A 20,231-nucleotide genomic window follows, 5' to 3' on the forward strand; every position below is an offset into this window, starting at 1 on the left:
GTGAAATGCCTCACAGCATAAACAGTCTAATACTTGCTTCTTTTGCGGTTTGGTTCCCTTAGAGGATGCTTCACTGCTGACAAGGGCATCCCCCAAGTCTTGAGAAATAAGGGCAGTGAAAGGAGAATTCTTTCTCACCATGTGCTGTGTCTGCTCCCTGTTGCACTGCACTAAAGAAAAACCAGAAGAGTTGGTCTAGATTCACACGCAAACCCAGCCCAACAGAGCAGAGCCCTTTGCTCAGGTACAGCCTTCTTTGCTGCATTTAGGCAACCCCTGCACCCTGTGCAGCAAAACACTGCACAGACCCAGGGACTGCAGCTGGGGAAGGAGACTTGTGGGTGGGCAAAAAGCTCTGCCCACCTTCAGGTGCTGGAAACCACCCGAACGAGAATGGTCAGACTGTCAGGTGAGAGTTGTCGCTAGAAAAAACCTCTGGGTTTTTTCTCCTCCTGTTCATGACCTGGATCAAGCTTGACCTTGTTAAAATCAAACAAAATACTTTCAGTGTATAATAAAAATTCCATGTTTTAATACATTGCCATGCACAAATGAAGTCAAACAATGCAGAGTACAAAATTGTCAAATATACAAAATGATAAAGCAGATACCCAAAGCTTCCAGAGATCATGCCCAAAGATACCAAAAACTTGATATTGATTTTAATTTTATTGTTTAAAAGAACTCCTCCTTCCCACCCAGGCTTTATTTTTTGTTGCTTTTTGAAAACAGAAGGAAGTAAAGACTGAATATAAAACTGTAAGGTGGAATTAACAGTGATGGCCACTTTGTATACTAAAAATTAGATTGCATGATAATTTCTGTTTTGGGAAAAAAGCACTGCTCTGCAGCTGAACACCTTAGATGCCTGGGGGAATGCAGTGTACATCAAACAAAAAGGCACACTTTTGTCTCATGCCACCTCAATTGGCTCCATCATTAAAAAGTTCAGACACAGATGTACTGGGAGTAACAGTGTGTCACTTTATAAGCATTAGAGTGCTGGCATCTTCCTAGATTATCAACCAAGTTAACATTAAAAGGAGATCACTGGCTTAGAGTATTTCCTTAGTGAACGTCAACCAGAACTGAGTCCAAAGGCAGCAGGACCAGACATGACTTGCTGGCTTCAGGTGACTGTTTTGACCATGACCATGGGCTTGCAGTCAGCCTTTCTGCATCCAGCTGTTCTCCATCAGGTGACCAGATCTCCCAGGACCTCGATCCCAGTCTCCCTCAATCCCAGTCTCCCTCTCACTCCCTGCAGCTCATGTCCCTCATCAGCGGCCGATGCGCCTGGCACAGCCTGGCACAGCCTGGCACAGCCTGCCATCTGATTCTGTGCATGGGCTCCTTTTTGGGAGGCCACCTTTGGAGACAACTCAGGTGCAACTGCAATTCCAGCTGTCAGCTGCCTGCTTTCCTCAGGGTCATGTTCAAACAACTTTAAATTCAACTCCCCAAAATAGAGGAGCCCAAATTTAGAGCCCCCTTTGCTGGTTTATGGTGTCCAGAGCCAGGCAGGCATTCCTCCCATCTTACCCAGGCAGTGAAAAAGAAACAATAATTTCAAGGCAGGTCCAGGTAGCTGCAGTCCCTACAAGAAGCTGAAAGCAAAGCCCAGCACATCCCAAAGCACTGCCCTGCCACTTTCAGATTCTGCAGTAACTGTGAGAAATTTAAAAATACACCTCTTAGCCTTGCCAATTATCCCTGCAGCTTAGTGCAAAGCAAAGGACTCCTCTCCTCAGAGCATGCAGCCTTTTTGGGGAAATGCTGGTCATTCCCATTGCCAGAGTATTGTCCAGTCCTGCCAGGTCATGTCTCCTGCCGTGGCTGCAAGAGCTGCTCAGCACAGAGAGAACACTGGGCCCTGCTTGTGGGTTAGCCCAGCATGGCTCCATTCCTCCCCTTGGTCAGTGGTGTTGGATTCAGGGGAGAAGGATGAGATGTGGGTCTCATGCGGAGATGCTTTGCATAGGCTGGAAGCTCCTGTCCCTCTGTGCTTTTTCTACTGTCACCTGATCTCTTTTCTACCTTCCTCAGAAATGCAGAGAAGGAGCCTCTTACAAACAAAGGAAGCAGACAAAGTGCTAAAAGGACTCCAAACATTACTTTAGCTATTTGGTCTTGAGACCAAAGCCTGGCTCAGTAAGGAAAACTTCTGCCTAGATGTAAAGCTGCCCTCTCAATATTGAAAAAAACCCAATCAACTGATCGAGTCCCCTAAGCATCTGATGGGACAATTTATGGTTTTTTTTCCTTCCCTGCACAGCTTCTTATTGCTTACATGCAGTTTTGCTGCAATACCAATTTCCCTGCTTTAGAAAAAAAATCCCTGTGTTTTGCTATTTAATTTGGTGACTTACGATATTAAATAGATAAATTCAAGGCAAATGCTTAATAGAAGGAATGTGATTACAGGTGTAACAACTATAGAGGATGGGTTTTTTCTGAGAAACTATTTAGATATATTTGGAATTAGTATCAGAAAGGAGCTTTTTGTTTCATTCTTAGACTGAGCCTGGTCTGAGCCTGAGCTGTGCTGTGATAAAGCTGTCAGTCCTACTCTTACGGCAGAAGCAGATGTTACAGTCATGTGCAAGTTCAGCTTCGTCCCTGCCCCAGCCAAGTTCAGCTGGCCTCAGCCATGCCTGTCACAGAACACTCTCCTCCAGAGCTGCAAGGCGCCCCAGCAGCATGAGGACACCTGTAAGTATCACACCCCAAAGCCAGGGACCCCTCAGAATTTGGCAGGCAGCATATACCAATGTGCTTTAAACCACAAATCTAGTCCAAACTCATTTTGCTAGGATTTCACACTGGATTAGAGCAAGAATCCCCAAAGATCTCTATCTTCATAGCTATGGCCATAGCTAGTTCCTTCTTGTTTCAGCTCCTTGATGTTGATTCAATACCAATCTGCAGTAAGTATTGCTTTTATAGTTTCCCTTGTTTGTGTGAACTGTTTACTCTTTAGACCGCACATCCCAGTTTGTGCTTTTCCCACCACTTGATGAAGCACATGGAAGATGACTCCAATGGTTCACACTTGCCTTGCACCCTTTGACAGCGGTTTTGTGAAATCTGAATCAGACACCAAGTACTCCTCTGCTTATTTCCGAAGTACAACATTCAAACCAGCCAATGGTAACAGGACCCAATCTGGCAAAAACCCACTGCTGGGAGCAGCTGTCATTTCTCTGGGTAATCCCACTGATGTCATTTCACTTCCAGGGCTTTATTAACCAGCTCCAATGGGGCTCGTCATGAGAGCAGAAGTTTGCTGTCTTTGAAGCAAGGAACTTGTGTACAGTGCTCAGCTGCACAGCGATACAATCTCCCTCTCCATCAGCACTGCAGCTTCTCTGCCAGTTGTTGCAGGCAGGAAAATCTGTTTCTTGCCAGCAAGATGCTACCTCCTTAAGAGGCAAATGCACAGCTGTTATTCCTTGCTTTGACTACACATCCACATGGCCCCATCATTTGCATACAGCATTTTGTCCCATGCTGCTATCAGTGAAAGGCTACAGACTCTTGGTATGTCCAAGGGTTTTGTTGTCCTTTCTTGTCCATTTCTCTTCCCTTAATTATGTGCAGCAGAACCTTACAACTGTGAGCAGACCTACTGATGCTCATACCAAATCCACAGCTTTCCACAGAAGCTGTTCAAATTAATACCATTTTGTGGGGGAAATTAGGATATAGATTGCCCTGCCTTCCTGTAATATTGGAAACTTCAGGATATTTTTAATTCAGAAGTTTACATCTGATGATCTAGTCTAATCCTTGCATAACACATGCCTAGTAACTTCATCCAGTGATTGCTGCCCCAGGCCTGGATTTCAGTTTGAGGTAGAGCTTATTGACTTAGAAAAATACTCTGCATACATTTAAAGACTTAATGTGAAGGAGAACATGCCAAGTAACTAAGTTGTCTCCATGGGTAATCATCCTCCCTGTTGAGTATTTGCACTTAATTTCTAGCCTGAAATCAGTTTCCAACCAGTAGAGCACATCATTCCCTTTTCTTCTAAACAGAAGAGCTACGCCTTCAAACAGCACTTCCCTGCCCAGATAGAAGAGTGTGATTGCAGACGGAGATCAAGTCACCTCTTCAAATTGCCTCTGATGGATTAATAGCTTGAGCTTCATTAGTCTGACACTATAATAAGACCTGTTTTCCTGCCCTTGAATGACACTGGGAACTATTGAAAATAATCTTTCCAAGTTGTCGATACCCTTTTTGAAAGACTGACAGTGACCAAACAGACTGGAATGGCATCAGTATTGCCAAGTCCTACATCCCAGCTAGCAAGAGCATCTCTGGGGCTGATGCTGAACGGATAATTTATGACTCTGTATTATTGCAGACATATTCCCCATGCTTCTAATTTGGATTTGCTGCCATCTCTCCTGGATTTTTAACTTTTCTGTCCTCCAGGTTATTCTTCACCACTGACCTACTCAGATCATTATTTATTCCCCCCCTGTTTTTGTCATCTCTGGCTGTTGCCAACAGTAATTTTCTCTTTCTCTGGGGGGGTATATTGAAAATAGAGCATGCCTTGGGAGGAGCTAATCAGAAATAGTCTCACTGAGAATAATTCATATTTACAGATATTTTTTGTGATCTAGCCTGTAACCAGTTTTAATCCACTTAATATAGGCAATATTGATTTTGCATTGTGCTATTTTGTTCTTTATCAGATTCAAATGCTCTATAGGAGGCTGAGTATAGTATGCTAGCAGAGCTTCTTAACAATCCTTTGATATCACAAAAATAATAGCAAGTTTATTTGGCATGATACAGTTTTATAAAAATAATTTGGAGGGATTTATCAATTTTTAATAGCTCTAATGATTACACCATATAAACTTTTCCATGATTTTGCCTAAGACTGATTGGAAGCCAATGAGCCTGTAGTTTTCTGGATCAAACAACTCCTTCTTTGGAATTATTGTGGGTTTGGTGTCATTTGAAGCTTCCTTTATGCTTTCTGGTTCTGAGGAGTCCTAGGCAAGTTTTTCCTTCACTTTTGGATTCAGTTAATGGTTCTACAAATTTAAAATTATGTTTGGAGAGTTACTGCTTAATATTACTTGTAATTACTGATGGAGTAGGAGGAATTACATTTTAATGTGTAATCTGACTCTCTCCTTCCACTGCTATCAAATACAAAACAAGACTATTTGTTGGGTTTCCAATGTAGTGTGAGCAATCTCTGTGCTGGGCCTGTCTAACATCACACTTAGCTTTGCTATGACAGTATTTATTAGGATATATGTAAAGTCTTTGGTGTAACCTAACCTATTTGCTACTGACTTCCCATGCATTTTTGGCTTCCTTCATTAAGCATCTACTTTTCTTACTTGCTGATTTATCCTCATGAGCCTGCCTAATCACCCATACATTATGTTGGTAGGTTTTTTTGCACTCCAGATTACTTTTCTGAATTTTACTATAGGAGGTTGCAGGTAATGCTGGTAATATTTTCCCCTCACCCATCAATTTTAATTATACTAAAGGACCTTCTCTTTTTAAATTAAAATCTTATTGACAGCCTATATATACCAGGGTCAATTGCAGTCCTGCAGCAGAGCTGTTCAAGGAGATTCTGATGGCAGAGATGGTAACTCTTGAAGGGGACCAGTGTGAAAGATGCAGGGTTTTACTTTGCTTTATTTTGAATAATGCAGATCTTTTGGCTTCATGGCAGGTGGAGGGACGTTCATTTTAATGATGACACAAAACCCCACCTCAATGCTGGCTCCCTGGCTGGCACTAATCAACACATCTCTGGCGACTGCAATAGAGTAGTGCCAATGTAAGTCTGCTGGGATCTGGCATGAGGTCTTCTGAAAACTCAAGGCAAACCCAGAATTTTGTAATTCTTAATGGTTTCATTTCCTCAATGACATTTGTGCTGCCCGTAAAAGCAAAACCAAAGAGCTCAAAGAGCTTTTTCAAACTCCCCTCCTGGAAGGCTGCCTTGCCCTCAATAGAATAAATGGTGGGTGTTCAGGCACAGAAAGCCACACAGATGGAAAAAAAATGAGGAACAAAACAGTGCAAAGGATGCTCTCAGCTGCAGCGTGCTCTGTGGGGTGAGCAATTCCTTCAGGCTTCTAGTGAAGGACTTCTCATGGTGTGAAGCACTTGGAATGGCTGAGTTTCTGACAGGGACTCTGAGTGGAGTTCGATGCTGCAACCTGGACACAGAGAAACCAGGTGAGTGTGGAGGCAGGGGGAGGCTCCATGGTGGGAGGAAGGCTGCAGGTCTGCACAGGGAACAGGGTCCTGGTCACAACCCTGCCTCGTCTCAGAGATAGTAACTGGTGATCAGTGTAACAGCAGCATGGCCTTTATGAATTTATCTATCTCCACAGGCTGATAATGGCTGCTTTATGAAAATAGCATTAGTCTTCCACTCTTTTACACTGAACTAATGGCTCTGAGCATATTTCAATTCACTTCCTTTGCCGGAATAACTTATTTGCTCCCTTTCATGTTGACTTGGTCTTTGGCACTCTCGACATAAATGATTTATTGACTAGAGATAAAGCATTCTTTCCCCTGAACTGTTCCTGCGACCCAGGCAAAAGCGGATATGTCTGCTATTAATAAGGTGTTCGGCATAAAAAATGCAATAGACTTGATTGTCTGCACTCAACAGCCTTTCCGAGAACACAGTACCTGCCCCCATTCATAACAACAAAAATCTCTCCCACATGTTTATTTATATTAAAAAGTTTTCAGAAGAATACGCTGGGATCCAGATAGTTGTTCAGGAGATGTAGAACAATTTCATAAATATCCCTGAGGAAGCATGGCCTACTTTGGGAGAATAACAGTGATTAAAAAAACCCAAACACAATGAATAGTTAAATACAAGCCAAAAAGTACAGTTATTTCCTTATGGCTCTGGCAGACAGTTACACACGTGAGAAGTGTCACGGGGCTCGGGGGAGCTATGCTTGCAGTGATCCACATGCATAGGCTGGCTGCAGGATGGAGACCTACACCAGCTTCAAGGGAGGTTTGTCCGGTAGGCACCTACAGCAGACTTCTCTTGGAGTCTGGCTACTCAAGGGTCTGGACTTGATTTTCACATTTCTCAGGGCCTATAACACTGCTTTTCTAGGTCACCATAGCTAAAATCCTGGGAAGCTTTTAAAACAAACTGTTTTAACAGGAGAAGTGCACACATCTAAATTCATGCCCATATACTGGAAGATGTTCAAAACTAACATTGATACAAAAAAAGCTTCTAGTGGCTCTCTGCCTAATGCAACTTCTTCTCACACACCCTTTTAAGATAACACTCTCTGATAAACTCTTCTTTTATAATTCAAATTATTCTGGATTTTTTCACTGGGTAGTAAAATAAGAGAACTCATATTGTAGAAGTATAGCAGTCTCCTTTTAATTTAACATATCAATCAAAGTATTTTGTTTTTCATTGCTTTACCCACATGAAATTGATGTCAATTGTCAGAATGCATTTTTAAAACCTGTAGCAGAAAGAGCTGTAAAATTTGCTGAAGCTTACAGCGGACCTGTGCCATGCACATGGCCGGCTCTATTGGTATCAGATTCCAACCTGCAACCCTATGAAAAGCTCTAAAAAGTGCAAATGTTGCAATTGGCAAAAATCCTTATGTTTTAAGGAGAATTTTTACATCAATTAATTTGAAATTAGGGAGCAGGATTTTCAGAAAGAGAATGTAGGAGCTTACTGCTCTGTAATTCTTGGGAGCTCCATTTGAGAATCCATTGAAAGACCCAAACCATTAAAAATCACTAGCAACTTCTGAAAATCTTGGTCACCAGTAAAAATAATTTGCTTTTGGACTGAATACTACAGAAGTATCCACTATGCTGAATCTGAGATGGGTGGAGATCTGAAACCTAAGCCCATAACCATCTGAAAAAAATGAAACCCTGAAGATAATTATCTGTTTGTTGTACAGGCACCCTCAGTGGTTGACCTTCCATTCTCTAGCAATGAACTGCACAATAGTTTTTAAGAATTATAACAGAGGAGCTTCCTCCAGAAAGGTGCCTTTGACTTACTCTAGCTGCACATTCTCTCCATTACTGCATCTTCACACAACATTGTCTCACCCAGAGTTTGGAATAAATGCTAACAGCAACTCTACAGTACCTGTTTATCAGGTTGGAGAGAGTGACAGTCTTTAAGTACACAAAAAGCTACCTTTGATTTTGAAGAAAGAAGGAACAACAGAGGTAAGCCCCCTCAGTATGTTGATGACATCAGTTCATTATAAAGAGTGTGCCAGAAGGTCCTGATGTAAGGGACAGACACTAATTCCACTGAGTCCCCATCGAAGAAACAGTACCACAGCCAGCTGTGATACAACCAGTGATGAGGTCAGCCATTCAGAGACTGAACAAAAAACAACGTTCAGATTGAATGCAACAGTCTTGAGCCTGCTACAGTATATTGAAAGGCTTATTGGAACCATTTACTTATTTCCAGTTCCTACCAAAATACTGTTTTGAGTAGAAAGCGGAAAAAGTTAATGAAGAAATCTGCTGTCTCCAAAGGGAGTGTCTCACTCCTTAGAAGTATAGTCTTACACTTTACCTTTTTAGAGAGTTTGGTTTGGACTACAATTTCCCAGCCCTGCCCAAAACGCAAGTGGTGGCCAGCATAAAGAACCTGAATTCTTCCAGTTTATTGTGGTTTTATTGCAGACCAAACCCAGGGTCACACACACATCTGAGAAAGGCTCTCTCCCTTGCCTCTCCCTCGCTGAGTTAGAAAACACACTGGCACACCAGAAACGAGAACTGTTGATATTTGGTGGGTGAGAGGGAGAGCAGACACAGTGTCCTACAGCTCATTCAACCTACCCTGTTCTTGGCTACCTCTGTGACAGCTGTTCTTGAAGTCACATAAAAGAAGTCACATCTCTGCCACGTGCAAATCTATCTACACAACCTACTGTGAATCAGTGAAGGGATGCTAGTACTGGGCTTCAGTTTGGATGCAGTCTCAGCACAAACACTGAAACATATCCTCAGTATTTTAAAAAAAGACCATTATATATATATATGGACTGTGCTAGTTCTGTGAGAAAAGCACATATGAAGTGCTGATATTGTTTAACAGAATGCCATTAGACTGCAAAACTAACACATACAAGACATTTACATTCCTATCAGGGTGTAATATTGTGAACATATCCACTGAGATTGGACAATTGTTATAAGTTTTTCCTAAAACATCATGCCATCTGCATACATAATAAAAGAATCCAGTAGTTGCCATGCTAAAACAGGACTTCTAGTGAAGGGCATAGACAGTCCCCTAAAGGGAACTCAGAAGTTATGCACAGTGATGAAGACTGGAAGAAATTTTCCAGCTAAAGGTCTGTCAATGACCATTTTCAACAAATTAGCACTGGATGTTTTGCACCACATATTTACTCCACAGCAAACCAGGTCTCCCCAGAATGTATCAGCTGAGTGGGCTGATTTTACTTCAAGTTTGTCTTCCATCCTCCACAGCCATCTTCTGGCAGCGCCATTTATTGTGTTTTTTTCATGAAGGAAAGTTCACTTTCATATCAAGTGGCAGGACAGCAGCTTTAGAGGCTGGAAATGTTTATGGAGAGCTCTCTGCTGGGGCTGTAAGAAACAAAACAGAAATCCAAAACCAGACTGTGAGTATAGAACACAGCAAAGGAATTATCATGCATTTAACTAAAATTTAAAAAGTCAGGTTTGAGCTTAGTAAATGTACTCCCAGAATATATAGTGGGACCCTTGTACTTTTTTTAATCAACTTTACTCACCAACCAAAAAGCTCAGTGCTTAATCAATTCCTTAGATAAATATAAAGTGCAGACCAGCAATCATTTGCATGATTTAACAAATCCTACTTGAATTTTATTGCCTCATGTGAAAGCACTGCTTATTCTTCCTGTAGTCTGAGTCCCAGAGAGCAGGGCTCTTCTGTTTGGTTGGATTTGCATTAACTACTGAAAGCTTGATAGCCAAAGGCTGGAAAGGCTCTGTCAAATGCCCAAGTAGTATTTGATGTTCCTGCACCCTTTCTGCTGGTGAAGATCATAAGAACTGGCTACTGGTGCCCAGAAGATAAGAAAACAGCTCACCCATATCCTTCCCCCCTTCAGACCCCATAAAATAATGAGGAGGCTGCAGAGTTTCTCTTTTCCCTGCTAAGCAGTACAGCACACTCAGTGTTGGTGGCTGCTATTCTGTGCCTGAAAGCCCTTGCAGAGGTGTACAGTCATCACAATATGAAGGAAGAGAATGTGGAAGTTACTTGCAACTTCTCCTCCCCTTCAGCCAAACGTTTCTTTGAGAAGCACAGCAAAAGGACAAGAGGCAATGGACACAAGAAGCAACAAGAGATATTCCAGTCAGATGCAAGGAAAAAAATCTTCTCAGTGAGGGTGGTCACATCTTGGACCAAGTTGCCTGGCCAGGCACCTACAGCAATATCTGCAACTCAACCAGATGAGTCCCCACACAGCCTGATTTGGCCTTGCTTTGAGAATAGTTTACTGGAACCATCTCCTGAAGCCTCTTGCAACCTAAATATTTTTTAGCTTGTACATTTTCTGATGGGGATTTGTGCTCCTTGTTCTGCCTTTCTGAACAGGAGACGAGTGCCTGTGCAGAACTGCTCATGCTGAAGCACATTCAGTTGTTAATTCAGTGTGTAGCAAACAAATGCTTGTAAACCCATCAGAGGCTCAGGCTTCTGGGGCTGAGGAGCCATGCAGAGACAAGTTCACCATGTTATTCCATGGAATGATAGAATCATTTAGGTTGGAAAAGACCTTTATGATCATTGAGTCCAAGTGTTAACCCAGCACTGCCAAGGCCACCACTAAAATGTTTTGGGATGCAGCTTTGTTTATCACATAGCCCTCACCCATCACCAGTTTTACAGACCAGATCTCTGACCAGGGCAGTGCTGGGATGGGACTCATCAGAATGGACTTCGCACCCTTTCCAGCTGATATCCTACTTCTTTCATGAATGCATGTATCTGTATGTGCGGGAAGAGCTGGATTGTTGGGGTTTTGGGGCCAGATTCCTAACTGTGAAGCTAACAGGATACTGATTCTGCTGCCAAGCCAGCATTCACATCAGCTGAAACTCAGGCTGACAGTGGATTTCTGTGGGGTGTGGGCTGACTGCCTCTGCCAAGCTGTCACTTCGCCCGTATTTGCCTCTCCCAACTGCAAGCTTTTGTAGCAATGGACATGAAGGTCTGACTGAGCAGAGAAAGGATGGGATGATAAATCAGTAAGTATTGCACAAGACTAAAAAAACCACCCACTCCCTGCCATGACCACTTGACCCCTGAATATAAATATGCCTTACGAAATAGAGGAACAGTAAAAACCATTTTCCTTAATTATTTCCCTCCTTATGTGGGCATATATACCAGATTATGGTGCTACTCTTGATTTCTGTTTTTATAGCGGCTTTGCTTTTATCCTCCAGGTTCTCTAGGGCAACATTCCAAACACCACCTACTGTCATCTACTACACGAGATACCCACATCAGTAGTGGCCTGAGAAAGATGCACAGTTGGGACCCAGCAACTGGTTTCACTCCATGGAAGAACATACAGGAAGGCTTTGGTCTAGACAGACAGCTGGTCTAGACAGATAACTGACTGCATCCCCCAAGACACAAAAGAAAGCAGTGGTGACATCAAGCAATTTTGAAGACAAAGGGCAAATCTATGGGGAGGTTTTAAAATTGGAGAGCAGTAAACATGTACGTATCTCAAAAGTGTTTGATTTCAAGTGAACTAGAGGATGTCTCCCATCTGTGTAGCACCAACAGAGACGGGCCTGTCCCACAAAGGAGAAACAGGACTTTCTTTGAGCTCATCTGCTGCAAAGAAGGGAAAGTCTGAAAAGCTCTCCCAAGCAATGGAAAATACCTTGCCGAGCCACAGAGTTGGGGGGCTATAATAAAATGGTACACTGGCTAATTACATCAGGTCAGGCCTCAGGACTGCACTTATGCTGAAATTCCCCAGTCATCCCCATTGTCTCAGTCATTAGCTTGTACTTGTACTTAAGTTTGAAATGAGCCAGCTGGCCCTTCTGACAGAAACCCATGAACAAGGAGAAATGGAACTGATCCCAACCTGAGCTCCATCCACACCGCAGAAGGAGCACAGCCACTTCGAGCCATACAGGGCACATTGCAGAGGTGTCTGAATACAACTAGCAACACTGAGCAAAGGGACAGCAGTTCTGTCAAGCTCTGCATTTAGAGCAAGCAAACTGAGGATTTAGTGGTCATCTAGCCTGTTCTGTTCTCACTTTGTCTTTTGAGGACAGGGTTTTAGAAGCATCTATTCTTCCTCATTACCTGCATAAATTTTCATGCCCAGCTAGAGGCTCCTCTAAGGACCCTGGTTTTGTAACAGTACATATCCAGTGTTTTCTGAAAGTAAAGATCTTTGTAAAAGGTATCACAAATGAGCAGCTGTCTTTGAAAACCTTTCCTGAGACAGTAAGCTCTTGAAACAAAGACAGCCCTTTGCAGGGGGTGTGTATGCTAACCAAAACAACAATGAACAGATCTAATCTCACATGACATTTTCAAGAAGCTGATGTAGAAAGACAACTATAATTTCAAAGCCGGAGATTTATTTCAGTTTTTGAGTATCTGTGCTGTGTGATTTTTGTCTAACTGAGAAAGGGACATATTTTACATTCATTTTAAACACATGTTAATTCAACTCAACCTAGAGGTATTACCTATTTGTCACAATTCCGTAATTGAGGGATTCTGATAAAGAAAACAAGCATCTATTATCTTTACTAGGTTTACTCTCCTGGAACTAATTTTACACTGTATTTCTAAAATCAGCACATTTCAAACATAGAATTATAATGAAAAATGCCTACTTCCAAATATCCATCTACCATCTGTTCCTTGGAGTCTGTGAAAAATTGCATTCAGCTATATTTAGTAATATTTTTCCTGTGTTAGAAAGGCCACAGGTATCTCACTTCACGCATCTCATGTCACTTGAGACATTATAATATGCTGTACATTATTGCAAACTTGTTGCATCTTGCTATTAACTAATTAGAGTTCATATAACTGTTGAATGATTGGGGTTGGGAGGAACCTTAAATATCATCTGGTTCCAACTCTCCTGCGTGGGCAGGGAACTTTCCACTAGACCAGGTTACTCAGAGCCCCACCCACCGTGGCCTTGGCCACTGCCAGGGATGGGGCATCCACAGCTTCTCTGGGCAACCTGTGCCAGTGCCTCACCACCCTCACAGTACAGAACATCTCCCTAATATCTGATCTAAACCTGCTCTTTTCAGTTTAAGGCTCCTTGTCCTGTCACACCATTGTGAAAAGTCCCTCTCTAGCCTCACTGTACCCCCCTTTAAGGTACTGGAAGGTGTTATAAGGTCTCCCTGGAGCCTCTTCTTTTCCAGGCTGAACAGACCCAGCTCAGCCTGTCTTCATGGGAAGGTGTTTCAGCCCCCTGATCAACTTAGTGGTTCTCCTCTGGACTCATTCCAACAGGTCCATTCTTTCTTGTACTGGGGACTCCACAGCTGGACACTGTACTCCAGATGGTGTGTGTATCTCCAGCTCTGGGGTCCCCAACAGATACCACTACCTTTGAAGAATTTTGGACACTGATAAAAGAAAATGCCTGGCAGCCCATTCATAGATTTACCCTTTTCTTTATTGTTCATTGAATTATTATTAACACTGAGGTGTGAGAGAATGAGGTGTCTCTGTAAGGCTCATGAAGTTCATGTAAAAACAAAGTACCTTCTTGGGGAGCTGCTGATCCCAGTCAGTCACTGTGGTGGAAGGAGGATTGGCAGGGGCTGGGAAGTGCTGCCATGGGGCAGTCTTGGCAGGGACAGGAACCATTCACCTCAGTACTTTTCAAATGAAGTTGTACCAGCATTTGGTTTCACTCTATCACAAAGCCATCCCACTCCTGCTCTGGGTGGAAAACAGCACTGGTTCTTTTAACCTGTACATAAATGCAGCTATTGCTGCATATCCTCATTACGTAACAGGTCACTGATAACCAGAGTCAACAATGCCAGAGATCCGAGGTTACCTCAAACAATTGCATGTGTGGAGCCAGCTGGAGCCAGCACGGAGGGGGTGGCAAAGCACCGCCCCCGCAGTCAGCCCCATCCACCCACTGACCCCTCCTCTCATCGGAGCACAGCACAGGCTGCAAGTCAAGCCTCAGGGCTGCACAGAGAGAGTGCCACAGCCCAGCAGCCTGTGTTAAACAGTGACACATAAATCTATGGACTGAATGCAAAACCCAGCAGGCGAGAGAATACAGAGATGTGGATGCTTTTTGATAAAGCTGCCAATTTTGTTTTGATTCCCAACCAATCATGTCTTAGTCTGACTTGTCTGATTTTCCCCTCATTACTAAGAACTGGTATCTGATACAGTATTGAAGGTAATTTAATGTTGTTTGTCAAATGCAGTTGTCAATATGGTGGAAAAATACCAAGGGGGAAGGGAAGGAAGTCTCTTCTTACTTCGATTTTTTTATTTTGTTGCCAAGCAGGAAACCAAGATTTTGGTTTTGGAGCAGCTTGACAGAAAAGGTAGGTCTATGAGCACAACACCTAGAGCATCTAACACAGTAATCCTAATCCCAAGTACTTAATATTCTTTAATGAGTCCATGCAAAATAACTATAAAAGCCAAAAATACATAGAATTAAATGTTGTTTTCTCTTCACACCTACTTTTTTAGGGGACAGGTAGGACATATTTGTCATGAACTATAAAACCCAACCATGAAACAAGACATTTTTTGTTGAAATGGTCAGGGACATTGATGTACCATCACAAGATTCCAAGAGCAGAGTCTTTAAAACAACGAGCAGCTGACACATTAATTGCTATTTCTGCAAGGATAAATTCAAGGTTTCTTTTTCTACTTCTGGACAACTCGCTCCCATAAGCAGGTACTCTTAATCCTCCTGGATAGAGTTTTAATATCTGTTGATACCATCACCATAAATACTCTCCTGAATAAATACTCCCGCATGAGATCTAGGGAAGAGGATGACGTTACATGCAATAAACTCCTTGGTGTTATTTATGTATTGCTGTGCTGCTCTCTAAGTGTCCCAGGCCCAGACAAGAGCTTTGAGGGGCAGCTGGAACACAGCGTGGCACAGCCCGCTCGGGCACAGCGCTGGGCAGGCGCTGTGTGGAGGACACGACCAGCCCCAGCAAGTACGGGGGTATGTGGGATCCTGGCTCATCCCAGATGTGCTGTCCGGATCAATGGCACATCTCATCTCAAGGAAGGCTTCAGGGTGGCATCCAAAGGCAGTTTAGACAGGATGCTCAGAGCTTCAAGACAGATGATGAACATTCAACAAGGTCAGGCAAATCCCATCCTCTATGTTCTGCCTCAAGAGATAACTCCCTTCTTTCCTGCAATGCTGGGCTCTCCAGCCTGCATCAGGCAATTTTGAGATGAAACATTTCTGGGAGAATGGATGTCGTGGCAGATGCTCTCAGCAGGTAACCTTCCGAAAAGACAATTAGTCAGAGGTTATTGCAGCTGCTGTGTGGAACACAGTTGGTTCACACAGAATGGGTTGAAAATGTAGTTGTCCAAAATGTGTTTTGCTAAGCTATTCAAAGCCCTCAAATAGTCAGATTAGCCAAGAGTGTCTTCATGAGTCACACACAGCCCCAGCTTCCTTACCAAAGAAAATCTCTCAGCAACTTTACTAGGTTAAACAAAATGAGGACATGTATTGATTCTGTGTACAGATGATTTATGCAGGAATTTTGGTTCTTTGCCCTTTCCATCAAAAATCAGAGTTCTTGGTGGACAACCCTCTAAAGGGCCTGAGTTCACACTCTAGCCTTGTTCTGAAAAATATCTTAAAAGCCTTTTACATCTTCTGAACTTGATTTTATAGTGGAATCTGAAAACCTCAGGACAAAAATCTGTCCCAAGAGATTATGTCCTTTTTAGGCCTGTGCCTAACTAGCTTGTGAAATTTCCCAAGCTTAGAAGTTTGGTTCAAAAATCAGGAAAAATCCTAGGAGACACTCCTTCTTCTTGCAAAGTGGTTCATTAATCTCAACTCAAGATGCTTCATACATCCCACTACCCACCTGCTGCTGCAAACATTCAAAGAAAACAGAAAAACACTTGCATTCAACAGATTATGATGCTATTCTTGAACTAACAAACAGTTAAAATATTTTGAAAAAGTACATGCAACTGCTTCCTTAATGCTTATGGATTCTTTCAAAGAATTCTCTTGATCTACTGCACACCTACCTATCATTGTGAACAGTGAACTGGCTGTCCTGCAGCATTCTGCTCAAGAAATGCAAATTGTAGCAAGCAAAGGTTTAAAGGAATGTGATGCTAAGGTGTCTGATAGTCTCATCTGGTGCTGTCTGAAACTGAAAATGCATATGAGATTGCTGACTTAATGCCTTATCATGCGTCTCTCTCACTGCCTGCTTGTAATCAGTTGTCTCCCAAGCTCTTGTGGGGTGCTCTGCAGGAAGTGAAAAAGGTTGTCACAGATGAATGGCATTCCCCACGCTGTGGCTCTGTACAGCCATTTGCACTGCATTGTGAGCCTTTGCATATCTATTGCTTTCACCTCGAGAGACAGGATTTTAAAATGAAGCTCCAGGAACTGCACAAACTGAGTGAACTCAAAGAAGACATAGCCTTTAGTGGTATCTTCAGCATGCACAGAAGGTGCTTAACCACAGAGTCCCTGGTGGTTTGGTGGCTGCTCTGATCACAACCTGGAACTTGTATCGGCATTTCTTCTGCAGATTCTGCAGGACACTTTCAAGCCTACCCCACTCAGAAGTGTGCAGCAGCATTTGGGAATTATTCTGTGCATTATCAGTTCTCCTGCACCCCACATTATATCATCCTATTACTTGCTTTAGGATCCACAATGAAATATGCATTAAGAAACATATTCAAATGAAACTAAAGAGTTCACTGGAAAAATCAAAGTATTATGGCAAAAGGGTTTGGAAACTCTCTGGAGCTACAACTCCCTCACTGGTTATGCAGAGCTCATACAGAGCTTATGCAGGATTAATACGTAGAACAAACTATCCACCTTTAGGGAGATATTCACTGTGAGATTCCCTGAAATGAAAATTTCCATTCTGTGATGAACCAAGCGAAAAGGGAAATTATACCTACTAACACCACCTAAAAGACTGCACACATGCACACACACATTTACCACACAACAAAACAAAAATGCATCATGAAGCCTACAAAACCAGTCCCCACCCCTTAGTTAGCTGAACAAGCAACTCTGTTTAGTTTTTTGCAGGAATGAATCAATATATACCCTTTACCTGTATGACACATTGTGTTATCACTGTTTTCTCCAAGACCCTTGCACTGCTCTGAGAACCAAACAGACAGAATGCAGACAAAGAGCATTTTGGAACCATTTGCTACTTGCTTTATTCTTGCAGTTCAGCATGTGCCCCACCACCTCATTTAATGCACAATGTCCAACCTCTATCTGGAAAAAAATATTGCTATTCTCATGGACACAGTGTCTAAACATGTAACCAAAAAAGGCCTTAATTTCAAAATACCTCAGTGAGAATACATGGCCTTATTTTACAGTTCCTAGTTAAGGACAGAGTTACAAGGCTGCACTGGTGCTGCCTGTCCAGTCTCCTGTCTCCAGCAAGAAGTGCTTCAGGCTGTCAGAGCCATGTGGGGCTCCTGAGGAAAGGGGATTTGAGGAAGCTTCTGGAATACATACTCCAGAATGCCAACGATGCCTTCTCATAATCCGGCCCAAAGTCTGATTTTTTCTCAAAATTGTACTTTACTGATTGTCATCTGAAAGTGAAATTGCTGGACCATCAATGTTACAACCCAGCATGGCCCTCCACAGCCACTGGGTTGTACAGGAAAAAAGCAGCCACTATTTTAGCCTCATCAATCTGTTTGTGACCAAGTCTTCCCAGGCATCCTCAGAAAGGTCTACAGAACAATTAGCATGTTGCATACACCACTACTGTTTTAAAAATAAAATCAAATAGAAGGCCCCTGGTCTCATTCTCCCAGCTGCAGGACCAAGTTCAGGGAGAAAGCTGCAGTGAGGCCAGGTCCCATCTGAGGCAGAGATCCTCCTGCACTCCACAACAGATGCTGTGTCGAGGCAGCAAGGAGGGCTCGCCCTCTGCACATCGTGCTTCATGTCTCTGTCTAAACAGCTGGAAAGTGAACCACAGTGATCAAAATGAGTTACCACATTTGAAGAGTCCCCTAGGTGATTACTAAGACTGTATCTGCCTGTATGCCCAAAGGAGAGACCCTAAATACCAGTAATGCTGCTTTGGCAGAACTGCTTGATAAACAAAGGATGGGCAGTTTGCATCAAAGAAGTTCTTAAGTCATGCATCAATTCTAAGCACTGAAATTATGTGGGCTGTACTGACCACAGAGCCAAGCAAAGAAATCGGTCATGAAAACCTGACATGTATGAAACAAAGAAAACCAGTCTTCAGAATGCATGAACTATTCAGTCATTCAGGGTTTTGGGGAGTTCCTGCTCAGCACAGAGATTCTTTGATTGGTTGCAAATTGTGCTTTACTCTGATTTGCCTGTTTCCTATCATTTTAATTTGGAAGCTATCCAAAGCACCTGCATATTTTTCTGTCTCTTTTTGAATCCTGCACATGTTCCTGAAAAGACGATTGCACAGAAATGTATACAAATGGTGACAGACCATACTACGCAGTGGCGGTGATGCTGTGTGCGGTTGCTGCCATCCCAAGCAAAATGCCACGTAATCTCTCCCTCTGCTCAAACTAAGTGGTATCAACCATGTCCTGTGGGACAGTTTACAGGACCTGCCAGAATTCTCCTCATTGTCCTGTCTGCCTCCAAATCCAGTTTTTCTTCCCAAGGAAGCCCAGGCCCGGGAGGATGATACACTCCCCATCCTCACCCTCACATGCCATCGTCACTGGCCAGGCTGGGCATCCAGCGCCCAGGGCTGGGGCACGCTCTCAGGTGCTGTAGCAGAGGCATACCCAGTGTAAATCAAGGACAGGACCAATGTATTTGGTGGTAGAAAATAATTCAATACCAGGGAGAAATTGACCTTTAAAAGTCAGACAGAGGGGCACTGCTACACTTTAAGGAGAAAGGTTTGGGGCTAAATGTCATATTTGGGAGAAAGACTTTGATTCATCATTCAGATTCCTTCCTTGCAGAACATACCAGTATGGACTGATGGATGCAAGAAAGTGAAATATGCATCAGAGCAGCATCTCAGTGGTTAAGGCGAAGGCCTCATCTGCCATATCACAGATCACTAGACTGCCCTTCGCTGTCTAGTTAAATAAATACGTAATTGTTCTGCAAAAACTGGAGCAGCATTAAAAAAAAGACATACAGCATATCTCTTTCCCACCCAGAAGCTTGTCTTTAAGGTTAGAGATATAAACAAATAAACCTTGTGTGGATTTCTGAGATTATTCACTTTAACTTCTGCAGATAGACTGATTAAATCCAGCTGGGTATTTCCACACATAATTGCAGACTGGAACCCCAGATAAATACAAATCTCAGACAGAAGTGGGATGGGAGAATCCATCCCTGCCTGTGCTGAGCTATGAGAAGTAATTTGCTGTGCAGAGCACCAGCTCACTTGACTCTGAAGTTTGTGAGGTGGCTGAACAGACAAACTCATTCCACCCATCCTAGACAGGCAACCAGCCTACACTGTTATCTGGGCTTCTTCCAAATGCAGTGGAGAAAGACAGGGCCCTTCAAAGAGTGACCCACCTACCTACTTGTCATATTAGATAAACGATTCCTTGGCAGCTCCTCTCTTCTCTGATTACCAAGAAAGATGAATGATGAGCTCAGAGTAGTTATCCACCAATTAAATGGCAAACAAGAGGTGACAGGAATTGCAACTTCATGCTTAATTTGATTGTTACAATTTCCAATTAGCATGTGAAATGTAGGTACCACAATGTTCAGGATTAGCATGTTTAATGCTTACATTTCTACTGATATCAAGAATGATACAGATTCTGGTGAGGGATAAGAGCCCTAAATTCCTTTGAGGCCTTGGATACTGGAATTTGACAAGGAAATTACACACCAAATAATCTTCTTAAAAATTCATACACATA

The 20,231-nt window shown here is 42.8% G+C and overlaps 1 protein-coding gene across 2 annotated transcripts in view; it reads right to left on the reverse strand.

Moving 5' to 3' along the window:
- Nucleotides 1-510: 510 nt before the first annotated feature.
- Nucleotides 511-20,231, reverse strand: part of SAMD12 (sterile alpha motif domain containing 12) — a 180,922-nt gene continuing 161,201 nt past the window's right edge. For both annotated transcript variants that reach the window (XM_042035695.1, XM_042035694.1), the window contains one exon: nt 511-9,658. Coding sequence is in view for 1 of the 2 variants with exons in the window: in XM_042035694.1 (XP_041891628.1) it covers nt 9,636-9,658 (23 nt within the window). In the remaining variant the exon portion in view is untranslated. The remainder of the gene's footprint in view (nt 9,659-20,231) is intronic.

Source organism: Corvus kubaryi, unplaced genomic scaffold (genome assembly GCF_017639235.1).
Source record: "Corvus kubaryi isolate FWS band 111438036 unplaced genomic scaffold, C.kubaryi_AGA036_p1.0 37385, whole genome shotgun sequence".
Lineage (NCBI taxonomy): Eukaryota > Metazoa > Chordata > Aves > Passeriformes > Corvidae > Corvus > Corvus kubaryi.